Below are 24,768 nucleotides of genomic sequence, written 5' to 3'. Positions count from 1 at the left end.
ATTGAATTTCTTGCAGAGTGAGAGTGCTGTGATTATTCTGTAGCAGCTGCACGTGAGGATACTCGTGCTCGGCCTATGCAGAGCTATTCTGATCTGTTTCCTCGTTGACAATTCCTAACTCAACTTCTCACTAACTAAATAAAAATAAAAGCTCCAAGCTCCAACACCACAAAAGGCAAACAGTCTTCTAGTAAACGTTGTTGTTGTTGTAGTTTGTCCTGAGCCTCATTTGCTGGCACTGAGTTCTGCTTTGTGATTCCAACTCTTTTTGGGGTTATAAGTGCTAATTAATGGTGCTTGTTTCTGTGCCTGTGATAGAGGTTGGTTTCATGGTCCCATGATTCCTGTAAAACACCTCGTTATGGTGTATATGGAACAAAACAAGACAGACAGGCCTTTCCTCATTGTCTCTGCTCTTGCTGAGCCCCTCAGCATCACACATTTCATAATAATGATAATAATAATAATAATTACTGTTGATGCTGGACTGAGGCACTGTGCTGTCTGAGGGCAGGCGGGCTGTGCTATTGGCACCATATATGTATAGTATATAAAATCATGGTCTTTGCTTGTGAATGTGCTGTGCGGGAACATATTCCAGCATAAACCGGACTCCCCTCAGCAAGCACACGGCCATACAATAAATATTTACTGGACGAGGTGTATCGATTGTGTTTATGCACACACTGCCACGCTTCAGCACAGCCTCTGAATGTCAGCCCGCACCGGACAGAGCCCCCCGGGGGCCTGCGGCTCAACACGGGCTTTCCCCAGCTAGTCTCAAGGCAGCGCCCCAAGGCTGAGCCTGGGCCTGGGACCGAGCCTGGGCCTGGGACCGGGCCTGGGCCTGGAGCTGGAGCCGGGCCCGGCGGCGCCGAGAAGCGAATCTTCCCGGGCTGCTGGCGGCCAATCCGCGCCGCCCGGGCCCGGCCCTACGGCGTGCAGGCGGACGCGCCCGCTGCCTCCTCCCGCGGGGCATGCTGGGAGTTGTAGTTTCTCCCAGCCCGGCTGCCCGCGGGTTTGCGGCGCCGTGCGCGGCCGGAGAACTACAACACCCAGCAGGCGGGCGGGCCCCGCCCGCCGTCCCGCCGTGCTGTCCCCGTCAGCGCCTACGATGCCCAGCGCGCTCCGCGGCGCGGCGGCGGGGCCCGGGAAGGAGGATCCGGTGGCAGAGGGAGCGGGCCGGCGGGGCGCGGCTGCGCAGAGCGCGGCTTCCTGAGTGTCTGGTGGCGGCGGCCATTTTGTGGTGCTTCTTCCCTCTCCTGTTCGGGGCTGCGGTGTCGGGACCTGGCGAGGGGGCGAGACGGAGCGGGGGGAAGCCGGGGCCCTCACCCTCACCTCCCCTTCGCTTCCCTGCGCGGCGGAGCCCCCCTCTCCGGCGCTGCCCGCGGCTGCGGCTGAGAGCGGCGCTCGCCCACCATTATGGAAGACGACGGGCAGCCCAGGACCCTGTGAGTGAGGAGGGGACCGCGAGGAACCGCGAGGGTGGGGAGCGCAGAGGGCCGGGCGAGGCGGGCAGGGCGCTGCGCGCCCGGGGTGCGCGGCCGGGCCGCGGTGGGGGCGGGGAGCGCGGGGAGAGCGAGCGGGGCCGGGAGGGCGCTGAGGGGAGCGGGGCCGGGCCTGGCCGGGGGGCGGCTGAGGAGCGGAGGGACCGGGCGGGCGGATTCGGGGAGAAATCGGGGGAAGGCGGAGCTGGCGCCGTGGTGACTGGGGGTTGAAGCGGGTCTGCTGCGGGGGGGGGGCAGCCCCGCTGCTCGGCCCGCGGGCACATCCCCCCCGGGCCGGCGCTGGAGGAGCGGGACGGGGCGGCCCGTGCTCGGGTCCCCTCCGGGCCCGGCGTGGGGAAAGTTCTTTGTGTTGTGCCTGCGGTGGGTGGGATGGGGAGCGCCGTAAAACGAGGCTCTTTACAGCGGGCAGGGTAGGGAAAAAAGAAAAAAAATGCTTTTTGCTCCAGTGTTTTACAGTGTGGTTCGATAACAGTCTCTTGGGCCCGGGCAAAATAAATAACTGTAATTTGGCCGCGTCTCTCTAATCAGTGTTTAATCAGTTGGTGGTTGTTATCTATTTTCCCTTTGAAAATCGAAATTCGAGCTTTTTTAGGGTCTGTTGAGTTCTTTTCAACTCTGCAGGTGTGGTTTTGATGAGTTTTCTTTGTCCTGCTGACTTACATGAGGGAGACTAGTACATATGCTTACCACACAGAATTGTGTTGTGGATGATTTTAACTCGTTCACAGACTTTTTTCGGTTTTCCAGTTGCCAGAGGCTGTGAGGTGCTGTGTAGACAGGTCAGTGTTCGGGTGCCCACATCAGAAAGGCCGAGGCAAAAGTCTAATGTTTGGGCTGCCCGTATCAGAAACACAGCTCAAGAACAGCCCAAATGAAATCTTTGTGTAGTTTGTGGGACAGAAAGGCTTCCAGAGATAATCTGGATTGAAGGCCGCTTGAAAGAAACTACTTGAAACAGAGTAAAATATGTCTCTGAGTTTTCTTTCCACTGCCAAAGTGATGACTTGGCATTTAAGGCTTTTCCAGGCAACTTGTGGTCTTTCTTCTTTTTATGTCTGCAGAAGTTTTTTAACTTGCTTATAGTTTAGTGTAAGTGCATACTTAGTCCTTGATCCCTGAGATGCAGAGTTCAAATAAGCATATCTGAAATGCTTTTTGTGTTGACTGCCCAAATGGTCTGAGTTTGCTTGGCCCTGATAGTGGACAGTTTTTTCAGAGAGTTGCTTTAGAATAAGAGGAGGGAAAAGGGCAAAGTTACACGGTGTTTTGCTCAGTTTTGTTTTCAAGGTTCCTCTCTTGCTGATTGGCTCATTTTTATTTTTTTTTTAATAAGCACTATATCTAAACTAAGTTTTAAGATGTTCTTTAATATGTAGACTAAATCTCAAAATATTCTTTTACTGCTGACAAGTTTTGGTCCCACATTGGGAGTGGGTTCTTAGGAATGCATCCATTGATGACCTGACTTAGCCCATAGTCACTGACAAGGAAAAAATTACATTTGTACAAAGATGTCTGAAATAGGATCTTTACAGCTGCCCAGGATGTTTCATTGCACACATCTGACTGTCTGTTTAATTTGTCAAACTAATAAACAGTGTATACGTTAATTTCCTGGTAGTTTTGTAGTAACCACAATCATGTGGGGTTACTTTCCTGTAAATATTTGAGGGCTTTTTTTCATAGAACACAAAAGTTCTGCTGTAGCATTTCTTATATCTCCCTCTTCCTGCTACTTTTATCTGAAATGTGTTTAACTTTGGAATTGCAAGTTGTGTTTTCAAGATGAATATCCTGGGTAATTCTTTTCATGTAGAGCAGTTATGATTACACAAATAAAACTAATAATATTTTCAGTTGAACCCCACGTTTTTGTTTGTTTGTTTTTAGGGGGTGGGGAGGGGAAGTAAGTGAAGAACAAATTGTTTCAGTAGCTATTTAAGCATGTGCATAAGCATTTGCTTGATAGTTCAAGTGATACTTTATGATTGTCTTTACTATTTTGTTTATATTCCTTCGGGAAAGAAAAGCTAAACCTGTAGGTTAGGAAGGGATTTTCTTTATTTTAATGCTTGCAAGCAATTTTTTTAGTTACAAAAGGGAAAACCCACGTAACCACTGTTCACCTAACATTTATGCCCATCTTAAATATCTCAGGAATAAAAATTATTTCCATTTTCAGTACTTACAGGGCTTTTATGCTGTTTTCAGTCATGATAGGTCAGTCATGAACCTCTAAGAATTCAAAATATTTTCTGAGGCTTAATAGAGAAAATAAACACCATTTGCATTTTTATTTCTCACGTTTCATAACTAGCAGGCCTTTATGGAAATGTGAAGAATGGTGTCCAGTATTTTCTGCCAAAAAGTTTTCCTTACTGCTCTGAACAGTTTGAAGATAACTTGAGAAAGGGCAACCTTTTTGTAGGATTTGTCACACCCCTTGATTCAAATGTGAGATAGAAAATGCATAACGTGTAATTTTGGTAGCTGGTCCTAAAATGAACTGTGGGCTTCTGATTTTTTTTAAATATATAAACACTTGAAAGTTCATTTTTCTGTGAGTACTGTCAGATCTCCTTTTATCACAAGCTTCATCAACATTTTTTTCTAAGTTGCTGTATGCTTGGCCCTGCTGTGGTATATCCAAAGTGTTGTGGAATTTGGATGGGGTGCAGAAGATACAACACAACACTTGTAGAATATTGGCTGCCAGTGGAGTCTACAGAGTGGGTTTTTTGTGGTATTTTATTTCCAGTAGCTTGCAGAGCAGAGATGCTACTAGAATTTCTATGGGCTTTTCACTTCATCAGTTACTTTATTGCTTATATTTTCTTCATTTAAATATGGAATCTGCCATTTCTTGTGTGTTGTCTGCATGATTGTCAAAATGTGTTTACTGCTTTCCTCCAAGTAGTATGTAGGGGAGTCTTGTGGATCTAAAAGTAGTGACTGTAAATGTCCATTTCTTCCTCACTTGTCTAGGAAATGAGTGAAATTTGTTTATCTTTATAAAGAAGATTTTTCTGTTCAAGCCAAAGAGTTTTATTCTGAAGCTCATTACTTGCTGATGCGTTCTTCTGTTCTTTAGATAATTCTACGAGATCTCTGAGTTTCAGATATGGTTTCTTATTCTTTGTGTTGCCAGCATTCAAAGTGTAATATATTGACATTTATATCAGGAGGTATATATAGATAGATATGTATGTGGTTTGGGTTTTTTTTAATGTGCTTATTAATTGGTATTTAAGTGCTTCAAACTTTCAGAAGGGAACAAACACTATTGCCTGTATGCAAAAAGCCAGAACTTTTGCTGCCCTGTCACATTAACCAAGACAACAGCCTATAAAAGTATAGTAAGTGCTTCTTCTCTATTGGGTTTTATAGTTTTTTAAAAGTTTGAATAGTGTATCTTCTAGAATGTAACAAACAAAATCTAAATACCATGCAATAGCATGTTAAAAACCTTATGTTTTCTTTGGTGTGGTTCTGCTGCTTTTGATTTCATAAAGTAGAATAGAAATTACTGTGTTATGTTATATCGTGTATAAATTGAGCTAGAAAGGGGAAAACTGGGTGCATTAATAGGCTGGTGATGTGTGGTGGGTGATTAACATCAGCTGAGGAAAGTTTTGTGTTTCCAGAAAGGTAAGGTTTCTGTTCCTAATGTGCTGAATATATTTATTTCCTTAGTTATATTGTATTCAAACATTGTACACTGAAGATATTTACTTGTATGATTTTGTTTTTAAATTAACCTTTAACTGTACTGAAGGAGGTGATGTTACTACAACCTACTTTACCTAAAGACATGAAAGTAACCATCTTTTTTTTAGTGTATTGTTCCAAATTTGTAGAGGTTTGTATTCCTGTATTTTACATACAGTTCAAGATATTTGGGTCTCTGGGTGTTGTCCTTGTTACATGAACCTTTTATTGTGAAGTATTCTCATCATGTGTATTACTTAAGTTTCTGAGTGTTAGCAACTTGTGGAAGTTATTGATGCCTTCTGACTATGGAAGTACTAAATATTGAGGCTGTATTTATCATCTCCATTTAGAGAATTAATGGACCATTAGGACTTCTCATCCCATTTGAATCTTGCGATCAGCTGTTTCAGAATTACACTGCTGATTTTTATGAAGAGGCAACCTGGTTCATAGTTAAAGTTTATGATGCAGCCTTCTCACTTAACCATCTTGATGAAGACATAGTGGTATTGGAGAACCACCTTGTATCTCTTCTAGCAGTTAGTGTAATTTATCTTGCCTTAATTGAATAGATTTCCAGGGAATGGCTTTTCCTAGCTTTTGCCTTTTATTTTTTGGTCAGACCAAGAGGAATTCTTCAGATTGCTTGTCAGAGTTCTTACATTTCCAAAATCTGTATTAATATTATGCAGAAGAGGCTGAGATTTTTTTTTAAGATAGTGTTAGTTGTCCTTCTTACTGTATCTGATTTTGCAGTAGAAATAACATTAATAAGACATCACTTCATTTAATTTCACACTACTGCTACCGTACAGGTGCTGATATCAGTATGCTGTTAAGTTATGGTCCTAATAGTGTGCTACAACATACAAAGGAAGCAAGTACTAGTAATAAGTTCACAGCAGTACTTACACTTTATGTGGGAATTCCTACTCGTAATTATATTTTCCATTTGATTTTAGTAGTATCTGCTTGCAAAGGTTAATATTTCCATTTAAAACTATTAGTGACTTAGAATTTAATCTTGGTGAATGATTAACAAAAATTTAGTTGAGGTTTTGGAAATATGCTATGGATAAATGTTTAACAGCCTAGAGAATTAAAAAGTCAATGGGATGGGCAATTTGTCTTGTAATGGGTATTAGAATTTTGCAGTTTTTAATTTGTTTACTGAAATGCTTCATACAATACAGGCCGCAAATGTAACTTAATTCATACATATTTAGTAAGAAAGTAGTGAGTACCTGAAAGGTTTTAGTGGATGTTTCTGTATTTAGTTAATGTGATATATAAGTAGCTCACTCAGGATCTTGTGTAACATTTAAGTCCTGACTGAGACAGTGCAGAACTGTTTCATAGTTCTTGAAAGGATAACAACATAAACAAAAATCTCTTGGTATCATTGTATGGTGTTCAGATGAAAACAAATGGTGTTCAGTTTAATTTTGCTGAAGCTAGATGAGGGTGCTGTTGTCAAACACAGATAGCGCTTTTAACAATTTTTAAAGGGATGCCCATTAAGCAAAAGCATGCACTTAAATTGCTGTGCTCAAGAGAATTTGGCTTATGCTTAGACTAAGAAATGCTGGTTCACATTTGTGTTCACCGAAGTGTAGTAACAGCTCAGACTGACTTCAGTTTACTGGATTATTACATTCTATAGTAGATCAGAATAAAATAAATAAACTGGATATTGTTTCAACAGCTAAATCACAAAAGTTCTGCTTGTGTTTTTGGTTGCATTTGAATACTTTGTCTTGACAGGCTTATTTGTAAAGATAATGAATGTTCCTGTGCTGATGACTTCTGAGTTCTGTTGCTGTGACAAGCCTTTCTCTTAACTGGTCACTTTGTTTACAGTTTGATTACAAATTAGTCACTTTTTTTTTAAAGAATTCAGTTTTGCATGCCTGACTCTTTCTCAGTCATCTCTGTGACCTGGTTTTACTTTTTGTGAGTGTAACGTAGCAGAGAACCCAGAAGTAGTTCTAAAACTCTGCTTTCAGATTTTTGGCTAAATCTAAGACTATCTAAACTTGATAGGTATTTCAAAATTTGGAGTTATTTCTAAGGTTTTATAAATAAAAAAAAAATAAGGAAGTATGTGGGCTATTAAAATAACATTGCCAAAATTTGGGGGAGTTTTTACAGAGGTGGTGGCTGTTGAGATAGATGCTGTGTGGAGCATCCCTGTAGCATAATGCTGCATAAATTGCCTATTGGTGAGTGGGCTGGGTTTCCAAATGTTCAGGAAAACAGAAAAGTGGAGTTGGGTCACTTGCAGGGCAGCAGAATTTATGTCTGAGAGCTGCTCCTGAACTGTCAGGAGTGAGGTGTGGGTTCATACCCAAATTCAGAAATAGTCTTGATGAGGTGCTCAGTGGGAAGTGAAACTTAAAACATCTTTGCCCAGCTGGTTGCTCGTTCTACCCAATATTCTTGAGCAATATTCTTCATGCTTTTGACATTTCTCTGCCAAGGAAATGACTGGCACTAGGTATCAGTGCTCAGTATCATGTCTGAATCAAGCTTCACCTTCTCAGTTGTGTGGCCAGCTTTATAATTTAGAAACTACATGAATGTTGGCTTAAAACTGTATAATGAAATAATACAGCAATACTGTCTTTAAGATACTATGGATATTTAAAGGGAGATTTTTTCATAGTAATTTAAGATTTAAAATTCATAATGACATTCGAAAAGATGAAAATTTCTGGTTTAAATGTTGGTTTTTTTATTTCCTTCTGTAGCTATGTAGGAAACCTCTCCAGAGATGTGACTGAAGTTCTTATACTTCAGTTATTCAGCCAGATTGGACCATGCAAAAGCTGTAAAATGATAACAGAGGTAAGGCCTTCCACATCTGGGGGGTAGCAAATGTAGCCTAGCTTGAGATAAAGTTGTGCAAAGCAAATGGAGTTTGGGGCTGCTTTTGATACTACTGGTAGTGTTTTTTTTAAGTGTTGGCTTTTGGGATAATTTTTGCCGAAGAGACCTGTTGTTGTGTACAGACCTGTGCTTTTGCTGTAGCTGATGATGAGAGTCCGCTTTATTTAAAGGGTTGTTGCCTCCTCTTTCCAGAACCACATTGTTCTGGTGATCAGAAACCTTATTGTTTCAAATGTTATTTGTAGCTGGTTTGTATCTGTTTCACTTGAACATGAACCTCAGTAAATCTTTCCCTCTCTAATAAATGCTATTTCACTATGGATTAAAAGTAAAAAAAATCCTTCAAAATAAGTTTTGCTCTTCCTGAGCCTCTTCTGTGCCAGTGCAAATGGCTCTTGTCTGCACCTCTCTGTTCTTAAATTCATTTTTTCTTGAAACAAAGTGACAAAATTTCCGTAGCATTCCAGATAAGGTATTTTGTACATACCATTGGTAAGTATTAATACATTCTCCTCTCTCTTACAAATACTCTGACGTATTTAGGGTTGGTAGCCATTTCTGTGATCTTGTTGACAAATCCTAGGCAACTCCTTACTCCCTAATATTTTTCTTTCCTTCTGCATTTATAACTGATAAATTTCTAGCAGGCAGGGACTAATCAGAATTTTTGCTAGGTTTAATCTTTGTTTTCCAACTCTGGCTTTCTGTATGCTCTTCCTACTTTTTACTGCTACTTATTGTTCATACTGACTTGTAATTACTGATTTTCTGAGTACAGTCATGTTATTTTTTGTCAAGGTCAGTAATGGAAGTATTAAAAGCCAAGTCTTGCAACCGAACTTCTTTAGGAGCACTACTAGTAATTCCACTGCAGTCTTTTCAGTATGACACACTGCTTGTCTGGTTTTTAGCTGCTTATTATCCATCTGATGCTTGTTTAATCACTCATTTTTGTCTTAACTAATTTCCCATATGACACTTCCTTAAAACTTTTGGTGACTGTAAGATCTCAGCCACATTTTCTCTAAGTTTATTGGAGAAAGATAAGTAAACAGAAGGATAACAGAGCACAGTTGTCAATTTTTCTCTGAAGAAAAAGTTTTGATTGTCATATGCTCTTCAGAAATAAGGTAGTGCTGCTCCAGCCTCCAGCTGATGGAGAGATGTTAGCATCTATTTGATTTCTTGAGGCCATCATGAGAAATTCCAACACTCATTTTATCGCTTTACACTCATTTTAATACCTTGGTTTAATCTTTGTGTTTTTAAGATTCTGCATAACCATAGAAATAACAAGGGAGTCATCTTTATGCAATAAGTGGATAAACAAAAAGCTACTTGCAGCTATATTGAGTCGCAGGGAGGTGACTGCACTGGGCTGACCTTAGCACCTGTCACCGAGCAGTCAGCAAGGGCAGGTTGGATTCTAGACTGGAACTGGCCTGCAGCTACAGCACTTTTAACTCTGAGTACCCGTCCATACTATCAGTCTTTCTGATCGGGGAGTTGTAAACTTGACATAGGCACTGAGTTACATACAAGTGGTTCTTCCCTGTCCATTGTTCTTCCCACCATCGGTTGAGTTTATACCTGAATGTTTGCAAAACTTCTGTGATTCCTCCCCTGCCACCGGCCCCACTTTAGCTCACTCTCTTTTTCATTTGTAAAATGTGACATGAACATGTCGAGTATTGAGAGATTTCAGGTGTTTGTTTGGGGGGTATATAACCTCAGGGTGTGATGTGATTAGTATTGACAGGTATCTTGAACACCTAAAGACCTGGGCATCTCCAAAAGAGGCTCTTCCGATGTTCACACAGGTTCTCATCGCTAAAGACAACTTTCTCACAATCTCAACCTAAAATTGCACTTCAGTTGAAGCATAAACTGCACTGCATCTGCTAAGGCCTTAAATGGGTTTCCCAAATCTTGTTTTCATTGCAGCAGGACATTGTATAGGCAGAGGGTGAATTAAGGCTTCCTGTTTTGGGGCATCTGGGGTGAATGTGCTTTTAAAGCTCTTCATTACTCTTATGACTTAAACTCTTTTTATGATCTTAGGTATATTTTCTCTCATCTGTTTATTCTGCATCAGTTAGACCCCTCATACTGGCAGTGTTCAGAAGGATGACTACAGACTACTTGGTCTTTTTAGGTAGATAAGGGCTTTGCCATCAATTAAGCTATTGGATCATAATAGCTTCCCTTGTTCAGGTGTAGGCAGAACTATGTTTGAAGAGGTACAATCCAGTTTTACAGGGCAGAATTAGAATTTTTCTATGTAAGCGTGTATGAATTTTTAGAAGTTAAATAGTAAGACCAGTGAAGGCTGACTCTTAACTTGTGTTAGAGCTGTGCTTTACCTGACCTGAGAAAGGCTGGTAGGCAGGAATACTGATGCCAAAGCAGTTCCTTTTTGTGCTAGACCCTTCACTGTCTGTACAAGAAATAATTAGTTTAACAGTAGTGTTTTATCATCATTTGGTCCGTGTACGTGCAGAATAAATAATGTTGATCTTTTGGTGCAAGGCTCCGGTTTTCGCACTCATTACATCTTTTAGGCAGATTAAATCCAGTGTTAAAGTTGGCGTTCTGATCACCATTTCCACTTGCTCAACTTCTCAGAAAACTTTCACATTCTTTGCACTTAATACTAATTTAATTCTTCAGTGAGTGTTGTTTGTCAGTATATTCAAAGGTGATTTAACAGGCCATCCTAAAGAAACAGGTTATACCCAAGATTTAACAGAGTAATAGCTGATTAATACGTTTTTTCCCTCAGTCAGACTATTTTGAGCCCTTTTAAAGAGATATTTCCCAGTTGCTGAGCATAATATTTTTCACTTCAGACTGAAAATATGCAACTTGTAGGTTGCTGTCTGCTAGTGATTTCCAGGCAAGTAAAGAGTTCTTAAGTAGGAGGAGAGAGAAAATTGGTGAAAATATATCCAGGAAACAAAAGTTTCAAGCTTGGAGTCTATATATGAGGCAGAAGATGGGGGGTTTTTTGCTGTTCTTCTCTCCATTCTTGCTTTTTTTCCCCCTTCCATCCAGTGTGCAGATTGCTTCTCTGGTATTTGAATTATTTTTAGTTTAGTGAACTTAAAGTACTGAGCCCACATACAAAGTAGACTATACTTCAGGAATTGCTAGACCTTTAATAGAAAGTCCGTCTTTAAAATTCTTGCATTTAAGTGTAATGTCAAAGGCTATTTCATAAATCTAATGCAAATCATTCTTAAAGTTTCTAGCTATAAGTAATATATTTTCCTGGATTTTCTTCTCAGCAACCCGATAGCAGAAGGGTCAACTCTTCTGTTGGATTTTCTGTTTTGCAGCATACAAGCAATGACCCTTATTGCTTTGTGGAATTTTATGAACACAGAGATGCAGCTGCTGCATTAGCTGCTATGAATGGGAGAAAAATTTTGGGAAAGGTAAGTCACTTACATTGTAACCTTAGATTTAAGGATTGTAGGTTTGTGTAAAAACATTAATAGAACTCTGGGGCATTCATTTTGTTGATGTTTACCAAGGTTAAGATTGTTAGAATATTTTAAAAATATCGATTTACAAAAGTAAGTCTTGCTTAGGAAGCAGATCGTTTGTGATGTTCTAATTGTGGCAGTGTTTTATATTGAATGATGACTTGTAAACATTGACAGTTGTAACCCACCCTTGAATGAACTTGTGAAATGTAAGGATTTTGTGAATCTATACTAAATCTTATACTTATTTTCAGGAGGTCAAAGTAAACTGGGCAACAACACCAAGTAGCCAGAAAAAAGATACATCCAGTAAGTAAAGTAATGCCACAGTATCACTTCTGCACAAATACTTGACAGCGTGGTAATAATTTGTCATAAATGCATTTAAACATAACTTTTCTCCTTCCCATCTTGTGTTTAATAGAATTTTGCAAACTAATTCTTCTGTTTCTGCTTTGCACCTGGGGAAACTGGAGTGGACAGATTAAATTGCTGCTGCTCATCAGATGGAATCCTGGGCGTTCCTGGTTCCCAGTGCTGTGTGCAGAGCATCACTTTCGCAGGAGTTGAAATCTTAGATAGCAGTTAAATATTTGATTAGTAAATTATTTATTTTCAGATCACTTCCATGTGTTTGTTGGGGATTTAAGTCCAGAAATAACAACAGAAGACATCAAGTCAGCATTTGCTCCTTTTGGTAAAATATCGTAAGTATCATAATAAACATTTCCAGTATCACTTAGAAAATATGATAGAAAATTTGTTTGAGTTGAAATGTTGTTTCTTATCTTTTTTAGATAATTTTTCTGATGTTAATTTGCCTGTGGTGGGTGGGCAGTAAAGAGGGGTTATTGTTTCAGTATCTGTCATGATTGTAAATACAGTAATGTAATTGTGCTCTGGTTTTGCTGAAAGCGATGTGCTTTTAACCTCATTTATATGCTAATGTCCTTCAACTTTTTATTAAAATTTAATTACTGTTCCTAAGTGTGACCTTTTGGTGTTCAGAATGTGTACAGAATAGTGACTTGACAAGGGGTATATGTTGCATCCGCAGTGTATTTTGTGTGCATTCATACTGCATTTCATAGGCAGTATAGAAAACTGGGCAATTATTTTATGAAGCGGTTAGTTGAATAACTCGGGATCATTCTGAAAAAAGCTAATTGTTATGAGGTTTTGGATGATAACAAGAGGTGAATTAAGATTCTGATATTTAAATGAAAGAATGGTGGATTTACAATATGTGCACATTTCTGCCAGTTAAGAGAATGTTTCTTTAAACTTCTCAGAGATAATTCAGGTGATACTAAATCACCTGATGTTGTAATTGAACATATTTATCATTACAAGAATACTTGTGAGTGCTAAAGTATGTATGTCCTTAAGAGTACTGCTAAAAAAAAGTCTGTTAATCTTCTATCAGTTTATAAATATCATTCAAAGTTGCACATGAACGTTTTTGTACTACTCTACAGGAATATATTTCTAAGAAAAAAAAAATTCTTACTTTTCTCTTGTTCTGTACGCATATTTTTAAATGAATCATAAATCTTATTTCTTACCTCTGCTATTTTGTTTACTTTGCTTTTTGTCTCTTAATGTGGTAAGTAGTACTGTTTTAAAAATCAATTTAAAGAGAATGATTCAGGTTTCTGTTTCTCAATCTATATTTATACCTGAGACCTGCAGTTTTTCTAAAGTCCAAGTCACAATTAAAAGTAATAGCATTCTGGTTATTTTGCAGAATTGCTCATAAGAATGGACAGGATCTTGAAGGCTAACTGCAAGGAACTGTGCACACTGGAACTCAGTTGTAGATTTTTTCTCATTTCTATTTATTCTTATTATACATTATTTATATATACATATTTTAGTATTTACATTTTAACATTCTATATTCAGTGCAGTTCTATATTTCCAATCATTTTAACTTACTCACTAAAATTTCTGTGTAAATTTGTTGTTTTCGTACTGGTGTGCTTAGCATTGTTGTTAGTTTTATTCTCCTTTCTTAAATTTCTGAAAATGTCAATTTTTCAAAATTTACAGCTACCCAAACTCCAAAATGATGGTAGAGAATTGACCAAGAAAAATAAAGAAATCTGTTAACAGGCCATGTATGCCTTTTAATTCCTATTTTTTCCTCTTTTTCGATTTTTTAATATTTCATATATTTTGTATCACTAGGCAGAAGACATTTAACTATTTAGAGAATGCATGGTAAATTAGATAGAATTGTTACAGTAATTTATAGAACAGTAAACCTTAGAGGACCCTAGCCAATAGAATATTAGAAAAGGAAACTTTGTTTCTCTTATACTTCAAATTTGAACATTCTAGTTTTAGCCAGTATAGGTTATGTGGATAGGTTGCATGTTTATTACATGTTATTTTTTTTTGTCCTACTGCTTTTTTCTAACAGGTAAAGAAGCAATAGGGAGAGTTCAGGAATGACTGTAGTTTTAGGGCTAACTGAATTTATAAGAAAAAATTATGCTCACAATACAGTGTGTGTGGTTCCTTTTAGTTTTTATTTTGCTGGTTATTAATATTACCCTCATATAGCTGTGCTTCTTTTCACAGGGATGCACGGGTAGTTAAAGATATGGCAACTGGAAAGTCAAAAGGCTATGGTTTTGTATCTTTTTATAACAAACTGGTGAGTAATCACAATGTGGATTTAAAATAATCGCCTGTTTTCACTTCTGGTTTTGTGTCCTTGTTTGTATATTCACTATGTATCAGACTTTGCCAAGGGAATTAATTTACATGCACGGGACAAATTTACTTTGGCCAAAAACTTCTGTTACTTGTGGTGAAGGGTTGAAGCCATTCAGATGACAGCGATGCTACGAGAACATTCCAAAAAAGGATGGGAGAAGATTGTGAAAGAAGATTACAGGACATAGAAAGCTGGTTGGGGTGTGTTGAGCTAGTTCAGCTTAGTCAGTGGAACCATCTTCTCCAGCGGGGTGGGTGCCAGGTCCAACCTGGGCTGGTTTGGGTCAGCATAAGGTGGGAACCCCTGTGAAACGGCCTCCCAAGGAGCGCAGTGCCATATGGCACAGCACGGTTTGGGGTTTGCCAGGCTCAGGTTCCTGCCCAGCCTCCATCTTTCTTGGGATCTAATGCAACCGAGGGTCTCGTACACTGAGGCATGGCTGGATTTACTTGCTTGAGCTCTGCGTCCTGGGAAAGCTCTTTGCTTGAATTGTTAGAATATTTCAAAATCTAAGAGGGTTCTTTGAGTTATTAATTTGCAGCGAAGGCTTGATTCTGTACTTGTAAAGTATATTCTTATGGATATTGTAAATCTGAAGGTTGTTCTTGATTTTGTTTTGGGTGTCGTTACATAATGGGTGATGTTAGGTATCCTTAGGAAAACATACTTCCAACAAGTGACACGTATCCCTTTCTGATACAGGCGTTAAAGATGTTATTTGTAGAATTTAATCAGTGTAGTGCTGATAAGAATAGTGCAATGACTTGCTATTTATAGCTATACAATTGACTCAACAAAAAATTCTTGGCAATTTGGAAGTTAAATGTTTGACAGTGTAAGAAATTTGTGAAAATTATTTGGAAAATCAAGCTCTTAAGTATTTTGCAGAGGAAAAAGACAGTTAAGGATTTTGGACATATAAGCGTGTTGGTGGGGTCACAAGTCCTACATGTAAAGGCTCTTTCTATCTTCTCTAACAGTTATGTGGAGCTGAATCTAAATCAGAAGAAAGAGTTGGAATTTCTTCAGATTTGCAAATGCCATAAGATATTACAATTGAATGCCTTGATTTAGTGTATTTTTCCACTTACACTCCATTTATTTTGTGTTGTGGCTGAAACAGGCAAGAGGAATAGATGTCTTATTTTCTTGTATCCCTCTTCCCTTATTATAAAGTTGGGTTTGGTTTCTGTGACTGTAGGGAAGATGTTGTAACAGTCATATGGAATGCAAGTTATTGGGTCCTTTGAAGACTGAGCCATAAAATCTCCATTTAAAAATCAGTATTCATTCTACAATGGATGAATTCTAAATGTAATACTAAAAAGTACTTTTAAAATTTCTGTCCTGATTGCTGTTCATTCAAACAGCAGCTGTACCTATAGGCTTATGACAAGACCATCCTGAGCTGGTAGTTTAAGGCCTGTTTTTCAGAATTTACTGTGATCCTGCTAGACCTGGGGAAGCGGGACATGTTCCCAGACTTCGGGGACTCCAGCCTGAGGTCTTAATGCACACGCATGACGAGAAAATTAAACTGGAATGGTTCTGGCTTGGGCTCAGGTGCAGTTTTGTTATAGCTGTCATTCTCAAGACTGGCAGCAAGATTCATTAGAGCTTTCCTAGTCGGTTTGTAACTTATTCATTATGTTTTGGGAGTGAGGGTGCTTGAATAAGCTGCTTTTTATTTTATGGTGGTTCGTTTTTGTCTTTTAGTTTCTGGTTTGTTGTTGTGTGGTTTTTTTTTTAATTGGTTATCTCTCATAATTTCTTTTTTGTATTTATGTATTGTCTTCAAAATGAGCACTCTGTAATTAAAACTTGGGAGGATCAAGATCCTGAGTGACTTGAGTTTGAGAGGAGCCTGTTACAGCTGGAATCCTTCAGTGTGAGGCAGGAGAGTGGCATCTGCTCACCTGCCACTTGTCCCTGTGTTCTCCTTGTACCTTGTGCTTGGCTGTTTTTTTCTTAAGCTTTGTGCCCTTGGAAAAGTATTTCAAATGTGTACTGTTCACTCTGCCTCTCTGGGGAAAAATTGCTTTTTTACAAGTGTTAGCAAACTTATCCCTTGCCTACTAGGTGTTTCTGATTACAATGAACTTAGAGATTGTCTTCTAGTTCGTGCTCGGGACAAGAAGTGAAACCATGTGGGCCATGGACTCTTCTGTGTGCGTGTTCATATAATGACTTTAGTATTTAGAGAACTTAGCAAGCAGTGTGTGCTCAGACATACAATATATGTCTCCAGAGGGCAGAATAGAGGATGGGACAGGAGGTGTGTGAGAATAATAAATAAAAGGGAACTTAGAGGCTCAATCTATTTGTAGCTCAGCATTACAGTTTTAGTAACTACCATTCGCCTTCCCAGAACTTAAAATTTTTCTACCTCAACTTGGCCAGTTATGTTGAGTGCATATTAAGATTCTGAAAAAACACATTCAGATCATCTTTTACAATGACTTTGCAAGCGTGTAATTAATTTTTTTTTTTTAATAACTGAAGTTATAGTTGTTTTATTTCAGTAATTGCTTCTGACGTCTGTGTGACCTTTGTACTTTTTTGGGAAGCCTTGAAATATTCTAATGCAGATGCTTGTTGTGTAAAGGTGGCACATGTATGACTGTAGTTGGCTTTGAAACTGTAGAAAATGGGGGTGGGAAGACGGTTTTCCCAAGTCACTTGGGGGCCTTTTCTGTTGACCAGTTGGCTTCATGTTACTTTTTGACTGTTTGCTGCGGTTGTTCAGAATTTCACATGCTTTTTGGTACTGTTACTGGTTTTGCCAACAGAATTAACTGGCAGGCAAATGTTTTTTTAGAAGTAGACTTGTACATACTTCTTGTTTGGATGTGTTATAATCTTTATTTTAACCTTTTTAGGATGCAGAAAATGCTATTGTACACATGGGAGGCCAGTGGTTGGGAGGCCGCCAGATCAGAACTAACTGGGCGACACGGAAACCACCAGCCCCCAAAAGTACACAAGAAAGTAAGACCCTCGTGTAACGCCGTGCTGTGTTTGCTCTCTTGCGCGTCACTGTTCAATGGAGGAATAAAACATAATGTTGCCAAAATTATGTCACTTAATTACATAGCTAGCATGACTTTCCAGATCTTAAATAATATATTTTTAAGTATTCTGTTAATGTAGTGGTGGCACTGCTGGTCTATCATAATAATATTGAATGTTTTTGTTAAATGTATAGTTCATGTTTATGTACAAGGTAAGTATCTGGGACTCTGTGAGCCTACTGCTTAAAACCAGCCTTTTCTCTTTATAGATAATACAAAACAATTGAGATTTGAAGATGTAGTAAATCAGTCAAGTCCAAAAAATTGTACTGTGTACTGTGGAGGAATTGCCTCTGGGCTAACAGGTATGATTTGTTTTATTACTTTTTTTATTATTGAATCATTTTGAACACCAAGATGGTTAATAATTCAAAAACATATGTTGCAGATCAACTTATGAGACAGACGTTTTCACCATTTGGACAGATTATGGAAATAAGGGTGTTTCCGGAAAAAGGTTACTCATTTGTCAGGTATGGACATAGAAAAATAGAAACTGTGGTTTTTTTTCCTTTTCATGTAGTAATGTTTCACCTTTCTGTAATTTCACTTGATTGAACTTCTGCTGGTACATTAAAAGTTGTCACTGTATGTTCATAGAAAAGTTTGGAACTTTTAAAAGTGACCACCAATCTTTTTACCTGAGAAGATGAATGTCTGTGAAAGCAGATCTTTTTCTCTGGATTTCCTGTATGTATGGAGTCACTGTTTTTTAACAGTCCGGTGAAAGTACTATAAACCATAACATTAGTTTGTTTTTACATTTTTTTTTTTAGATTTTCAACCCATGAAAGTGCAGCACACGCTATTGTTTCAGTTAATGGAACCACAATTGAAGGACATGTTGTTAAATGTTATTGGGGTAAAGAATCCCCTGATATGACTAAAAACTTCCAACAGGTAACTGCACTTGAACCTTTGCATTGTATTACAGAAGCAATTGTGTACATACCTGTAATGCCTTCCTGTTTACAACAGCTACATTTTGTAGTAGAGTTCATATGGAATTCCATGTTCTGTCTCAAGTTATGATCCAGTTGTTCATCAAACTGGGCTAGTGATTTTGATGGAATATCTGTCACTGTCTTCTGGATATGATTCAATATAGGGAGAAGCTTTGAGGTGATTCTGATACTTGCTCGTTTGCGAACTGTAGGCTAGGTGACTATCCAACCAGATATTCTGTGGTATTTCCAACACACACAGATACATTTTTCTGTACAAGGATCTAAGTCACAGCGATGTCTTATTTATTTTTCTGGTCTCATTATTGCTAAGTAGTTTTAGCCCCATGATCAGTGTAGCAAAAAATGTTGCCTTTAGCAGCACAAAAGGAACACAATCCATCTCTGGAACCTGAAGTATTATGAATTATTCTCTCCTTAGGTGGATTACAGTCAGTGGGGGCAATGGAGCCAAGTATATGGAAATCCACAACAGTATGGGCAATATATGGCTAACGGGTGGCAAGTACCATCATATGGAATGTATGGCCAAGCATGGAATCAACAGGGTTTTGGAGTAGAGTAAGTAATTGTATTTAATTTTTTAGAATATTCCTGGAATGTTATATCTGAGTTTCAGGCTCATTTGATTCAAGGATTGCACAAAGTTTCAAGTGTTAGGTGGACTCCTGCATGCTTAAATCTTATGTTCAATGGTTTTGGACCAAATAATGGGGTGAGTCACGCTGACTTGCACTCGATCACTCATTTTATGCATATGGATGTTTTGAGACTCCAGGCACAAAGACTTCTATGGTGGTCTTGTCTGATATCTAGAAACTTTCTGGCTTCTGACTTGAGGTGGTGAGTACTGGAGACTCTGAACCAGGGAGTCCAGGGTTCATAACTCTGAAGGGTTCATAACTCTGAAGAGAAGAAACTCCATCCTGACATTTTAGCTTGTGCGGTTTCAGAATTTGGGTGGGCCTGTAGTACTTCATCTCTTGAAGACGAGTCTTCACAACAACTTTTTGTTTTGAACATACTTTTAAAATCACCTCTTTAAAAATCACCCATGTAATTCTTCATTGTCTCTCTCCAATTAAACATATTAAGCCCTGATAAACCTGTCACTGGTATTCATGCCTATTGGGCATTGGGAAATTTTTGCATTTCTGCATCACTGATGTTGACTTCCAGCCACCTGTGTACGTACATGCCTTTGGAGGTGGTTGTCCTGTGCAACTGGTAGCCAAGGTTCGTAGAGCTTTTTTTTCCCCTTTGTTCTTAAAAAGCTCATTTTCAAGAATCACACTGTAGCACTTCACCTGAATTACTCGTTGAAGAGAAGAAGAAATTGTTCTATTTTGGTAGGCATAGTAGTGTAGGAAGTATATTTTTATGCTCTTTTTTTGGTATGTTATCTTGTAAATAGCTTGACTAGCTTGGATGATTATTTTCCTTTTTTCTTTTATTAACCACCTTGTTTCTTTTTAAGCCAATCTCCATCTGCTGCCTGGATGGGTGGATTTGGTGCTCAACCTGCCCAGGGACAAGGTGCTCCTGTAATACCTAACCAAGCTGGATATGGTATGGCAAGCTACCAAACGCAGTGAGCTGGGACTCTGTTTAAAAGTGTGTATTTCATGATAGGCTGCAGTTTCCAGTGACATTCTGAAGACTGGAATGTAGACGACGAAAAAAAAAAAAGAAAATATTTATTTTAAAAATGGAAATGTTTGGAACCTTTAGCACAGCTTTGCTTTGGTGAAGGACACAAATGTCTTCTAGTTCTGCCTTTTTAAGTTTTTGTTCATGATGGATATGAACATGTTTTTCTTTGTGTACAAAAATTAAAAATAAAGTCAATAAAGACAATTCTGACTACAAATTTTGATATAGTAGGAGAAATGGCTAATGAATTTGATCTTTAGGTTACCATTCCATTTTTTTTGTTCTGTCTTCAGTGTTTTATATCACTGTGCTTTTTAAGAGATATGACGTTGAAAAACAGCAAGTTGCTTTTAATTGAACACACATCCTGAAATAAACTGTGGACCAGTCATTACAACCTGCTAGACAGTATTGATTTTTCAAGAAACTTACGGGCATAGCTCAGAAAGTATATGTAGGTCTTGGAATAATTTTTTTAAAAAATATTTAATTTTTCTACATGCTTAAAGAAAACAGTCTGACACGAATAGTTCAGTCTCAAATGAAAAACAGTACTGTCAGAATGATTTCACATAACTTCTGCTGTCCACATTCAGGCACACAAGAACTTTTCAGAGCCGGTTTGCTTATTAAGACTGTAGTAATTTGCATTTAATTTTGAGAAGTAAAAACATCTTTGCAAGTATGGTGTTTGTGTTCCAATCAGACAGTCATACTTGTGCTTTTACATAAAGTTTGAAGGCTACACATTGTAAATATTTCATGATTACAGTGTTTCAAAAGCATGCTCAAACATAGAAGTAGCAATGTAATTATACAAAGTAATACTTAATATACTCTACTGCTTTGAATGCAGTAGATTGACAAGAATGTGCAAGACTGACATTTCCAAAGTTGGCTATTATGTAAAGATACATAAAGAACTATAACAAAGAGCCTTAATTTTAATTTCATAAATCTTTAATGCATCACCTTTTTGTCATTAGAAAGACGATTTTTTTGCTTTACATTATTTGGTATGTAAATACCTTGGTTAACAACCTTGTAAACCTATTTCAAGGTTATTATAAGTTGTATAGTATCTTGAGTGTTTTGAAAAATCTTGATGTTTTTTAAGTCTAGAAATATTTTGCCCAAGAATTTTTTAACAAGATTGTTAAAAACATCTTATTTTAGAGAATATTCAATGTGCCATTTGGTAAATGGAGATGCAGTTGAAACAGTACACTGAGTTGTGACTTATTTTTAATTCAAGTTTTTGTCTTTCTGGGTGGTTTGCATGTGATGAACCTGTACAGAGGCTGGGTTGTTTGTGTACTGAGTGTGTAAATGGATAAATCATGAAGATGTTTAAATGGTCAACTTGGGTTATTTCTGAATTATTTTATGGATACACTGATATAAACTGCCTCAATAAATTTGAAGTTGAAAATGAATGTAAGTTAGATATAAGTACTGTGTCTTACCTGTGACAGCTAGGGGGTGCAGATGTTTCAGCTCTACGCTGAAATACGCTGAGGCAGGCACAAGTAAAGAAAAAGAAAAGTAGGATTTGCAGTGGTAGTTCAGTGAAACAAACTTGCATTTTAAAAGAAACTGAGCGTTTGATTTTAGGGATGATAGTTCTAAATGAGTGTCCAAGAAGCTGCGTATTTTACCTTTTGTGTTTCTCACAGAAAGTGCAAGTGGAGCAAATCAGAATAGGTTTTGCAATGGAAACTTGACATTTTGTTAAACCCAGCCAGGTTGTGCAGATAACTACATTTGATGCTGTAGCAAATCACATGAGGTTTTTTTCCTCCTCTTCTACTTGACGTGGTAAATAGTACCTTGACTTTTCGATGAGGTTGAGAGTGCGATATACTGGAAGAGCAATTTAGTCAGTTGGCTCAACTGTGCCCAGAGATACTCATAACTCCGGGCATCTTGTGCACGCAATAACGACTGAAGTCAGCGTGGAACCATAAGTGCTTGTGATGACAGAATTGGCCCTTTATCTCTGTTTCTCCTTTATGCTATATACGTAGTGTTTTTCCACTCAAGTTAGGAATCTTGTCTACAGGACTTCTGGTTTTCTATAAATTTTGTATATATGTGTATATCTACGCGAGGATCGGCCTATACATTGTAGTTTGGAAAAAAGAAATCACAAGTAAGTCTGCATTTTTGTTACACTTATCTGGTTTAAAAAAAACCCAAACCACGAGTCAGTAGATATATGAATTGCAAGTTACTTTAGTATTTCTTAGACTTCACTTGAAATCTGGGGTTTCTACGTAATTCTGGGTGTTTGACACATGACTCTTTTCTGGATGCATGATGGTATATAAGCAGTATAGGCACTACTGGAGATTAGATGATGCAAGTACATTGCTGTATAAATGCCCATATAAATGGGTGTAAGATGAAGGCAGTGATCTTTCGGGTCTCAATGTGTAGATCACCTTAAATCTGATAATTTAATATGCCTGCTGTAGAGCTGGGCCATACCTGACCTGTATTTCAGGATGAAAGATAGGATATACTTTCTCATTTGTCATTGATTTTTATATAGCTTTCTTTAATGGTGATATTTCTTCACAGACTGCTCAAGGTATGGGAGTCTCCAGTGTTCTTTAATGTTTTATAGCACTGCGAGGAAGAGCTGTAATTTGGATTGCTTTCTGCTCAGTAGCGTTCACAAGTGTGTCACTGACAGTTTTTTGGCACCAAAGAGCCTCTTGCACCATTCTGCTTTTCTGAGTGACTGTTACACTGCTGTGAGTTCTCTAACTACAGAAACCAACCACTACCTAACCCCTCACCTCTAGGATTTGGGTTTCAAAAAGTACTTGATTTATCATGGCTGAAGTTGATGCTTGCAACCTGAAGCAAGGTTGTAATCTGCATTTGCAGAAAGTGTTCAATAAAAGTGAAACGTGATAAAGGGCTTATCCTGTATTGTCATCTGTCAAAACATTGTCCCTCTTTGCTGTAAAACTGACAACAGGCGTACAAGGCTGAACTTGTAAACTATGCACTTGCAGTCCTGTAAAAGATGTTTTATTTAAAGTATTTCATACAAAAACATTTTGTATTTTGCAGAGTTGCAGTAGCAAGGCTGTGAATCTAAGGTTACATGTAGTTTTTCATCAGTCCTGCCTCCTTGTGTATATTTTGTTAACAGTTCTCAGACATACTCTTCTGCAGAACCACCTTCCTTACTAAGATAATGTCACAAGACAGCTACTTGCTGTCTCTGAACCATTTCCTTCATTTCACTCGCCAAAAATGTCTCACAGTGGATAAGGTTTAGTTTTGCAGAAAAATAGTAACTTGTTTTTCTTGTGTTTGTACACAAGGAAGCAGACTTAAACTGTATGGACATGATTAGTGTCTGATACTGCTTAATTATCTGACTGTTTTTGAACAAGGGCATAAGTCTTTGTTTTAATCACGTGGAACTGTTTCCTGGTCAGCAATAAAAGATTTTGTTGCACTGTTCTTCCATTGCCAGATACAGGCACTCTTTTATTCGGTATACTTGACAAAATGGGTGGGGATTGGAAAGAACTGCCTTGGTCCGACTTGAATCTTCCTTTAGAGATACAGTTTGTGATCTGGATTGCTGCTGTAGTAGCGAAAGGAAGTTCTTTTGAAACTGAGAATTTAATTGTTCTGGTGGTACATGGTGCCTGCTTAATGTTGGTAGATTTAAGGGTTTCACGATGTAATGATGTTTCTGTTCATAAAAAGGCAAGTGCAAGACAATAGCTGCTGGGAAGGTCTTTGTTGTATTTCATTTCAGCCAACTTTCCTGAATCCAGTTGATTGCTTGGAAAAAAAAAATAAATTAAAAAAATACTTGTTTTTGCAGTATCACATGGATAAAATCCTTCCCCCACCTTTACCATCACTTTATATCAAAGAAAATGCTGAAATGTTTACTGGATGTTTTACTTCAAAAAGAAACAGGACTGTGTGTTGATGAGTGAACACTGATTCTGTCATCATTCTGGGGACGTCTGCTGATCGAGATGATGGATGTGAATGACATGCTCTGCTCACTGACATTTAAAGGGTAATGACTCAGAAAGTTAATTTGACACCAGTAATGAGTATTTGAATACAAGTTGTTATTGCTTAAATACACAGCCACTCATGCTTTGATTAAAGCTGATGTGATTCTTCTTGGTTGTTACAGTATTCCTGATATGCTGTGGAAGAAACATTGCTCTACCTTGGATCTTAGTATTCAAGCTGTCAATAAGACATCAGAGTTGCGCAGATGGTCTTTCATTTGTTCAGAAGAAAAACGCTTAATGGAGCTGTCAGGGAATTCAGTGTAAGCCGACTTCTCTGTACTGATGAGTGACAGCATTTGAATACTGCGCTTTGAAAATAAGGAATCTGTCGCTGTTCTTTGCCTAAACTCGGGTGATGACTGATCCCAGACACTCGGCAGCGTCTTTCCCAGCTGCTTGCAGGGAGAGGATGAGGAGGAGAAGGGGCAGTGCTGGTGCTCCTGGCTGGTGCACATGCCAGCAGCAGAAGTGCCAAGTCATGTTGTCCAACACATTTAAAATCCTGGCAGGCGAACACAGACACTGCAGCGGCATCCAAAGGATTGTGACCATTCAGACACAAACTTGCTTTATCTCCTTCCTTAAAATAATGTTGCTTTAAAGTTACAAAGGTGAAAAACACATAACCTCTGGCCATTTTCTTTTAGGTTCTTAAGAAAATAGATGCACAGTAATGAGCCCAATTAGAATACCT

At 38.5% G+C, this 24,768-nt stretch overlaps 1 protein-coding gene across 5 annotated transcripts; it reads left to right on the top strand.

The window, feature by feature from the left end:
* The first annotated feature begins 1,162 nt into the window (after nt 1-1,162).
* Nucleotides 1,163-23,493, top strand: TIAL1 (TIA1 cytotoxic granule associated RNA binding protein like 1). Of its 5 annotated transcripts, none has more exons than XM_082052380.1 (13): nt 1,165-1,451; nt 4,760-4,864; nt 7,970-8,066; nt 11,396-11,545; nt 11,851-11,905; nt 12,216-12,303; nt 14,183-14,258; nt 17,201-17,309; nt 17,602-17,697; nt 17,781-17,865; nt 18,169-18,292; nt 18,779-18,918; nt 19,835-23,493. In XM_082052380.1, exons 3-13 carry the CDS (start codon nt 8,055-8,057, stop codon nt 19,950-19,952), a joined length of 1,053 nt encoding a protein of 350 aa, XP_081908506.1. In that variant the 5' UTR covers nt 1,165-1,451; nt 4,760-4,864; nt 7,970-8,054; the 3' UTR covers nt 19,953-23,493. The 5 variants fall into 5 exon arrangements, with proteins under 5 accessions (XP_081908504.1, XP_081908506.1, XP_081908505.1 ...); XM_082052381.1 differs by having other exon boundaries at nt 1,167-1,451; nt 11,447-11,545; XM_082052378.1 differs by lacking the exon at nt 4,760-4,864 and having other exon boundaries at nt 1,163-1,451.
* The last annotated feature ends 1,275 nt before the right edge of the window (nt 23,494-24,768 follow it).

The sequence above is a fragment of the Streptopelia decaocto genome (assembly GCF_964273445.1).
Source record: "Streptopelia decaocto genome assembly, chromosome: 5".
Taxonomy (NCBI): domain Eukaryota; kingdom Metazoa; phylum Chordata; class Aves; order Columbiformes; family Columbidae; genus Streptopelia; species Streptopelia decaocto.
The sequence above is the reverse complement of the archived record's forward strand: the minus strand, read 5'-3'. Positions and strand labels throughout refer to the sequence as shown.

Bases quoted from the DNA above. Each gene is read 5' to 3' on its own strand.
- TIAL1 (XM_082052378.1), top strand. From the start codon at position 1,423: ATGGAAGACGACGGGCAGCCCAGGACCCT. The intron at 8,067-11,395 runs GTAAGGCCTTCC...TTTTCTTCTCAG, and splicing joins GCTGTAAAATGATAACAGAG to CAACCCGATAGCAGAAGGGT. The intron at 18,919-19,834 runs GTAAGTAATTGT...TTTCTTTTTAAG, and splicing joins CAACAGGGTTTTGGAGTAGA to CCAATCTCCATCTGCTGCCT.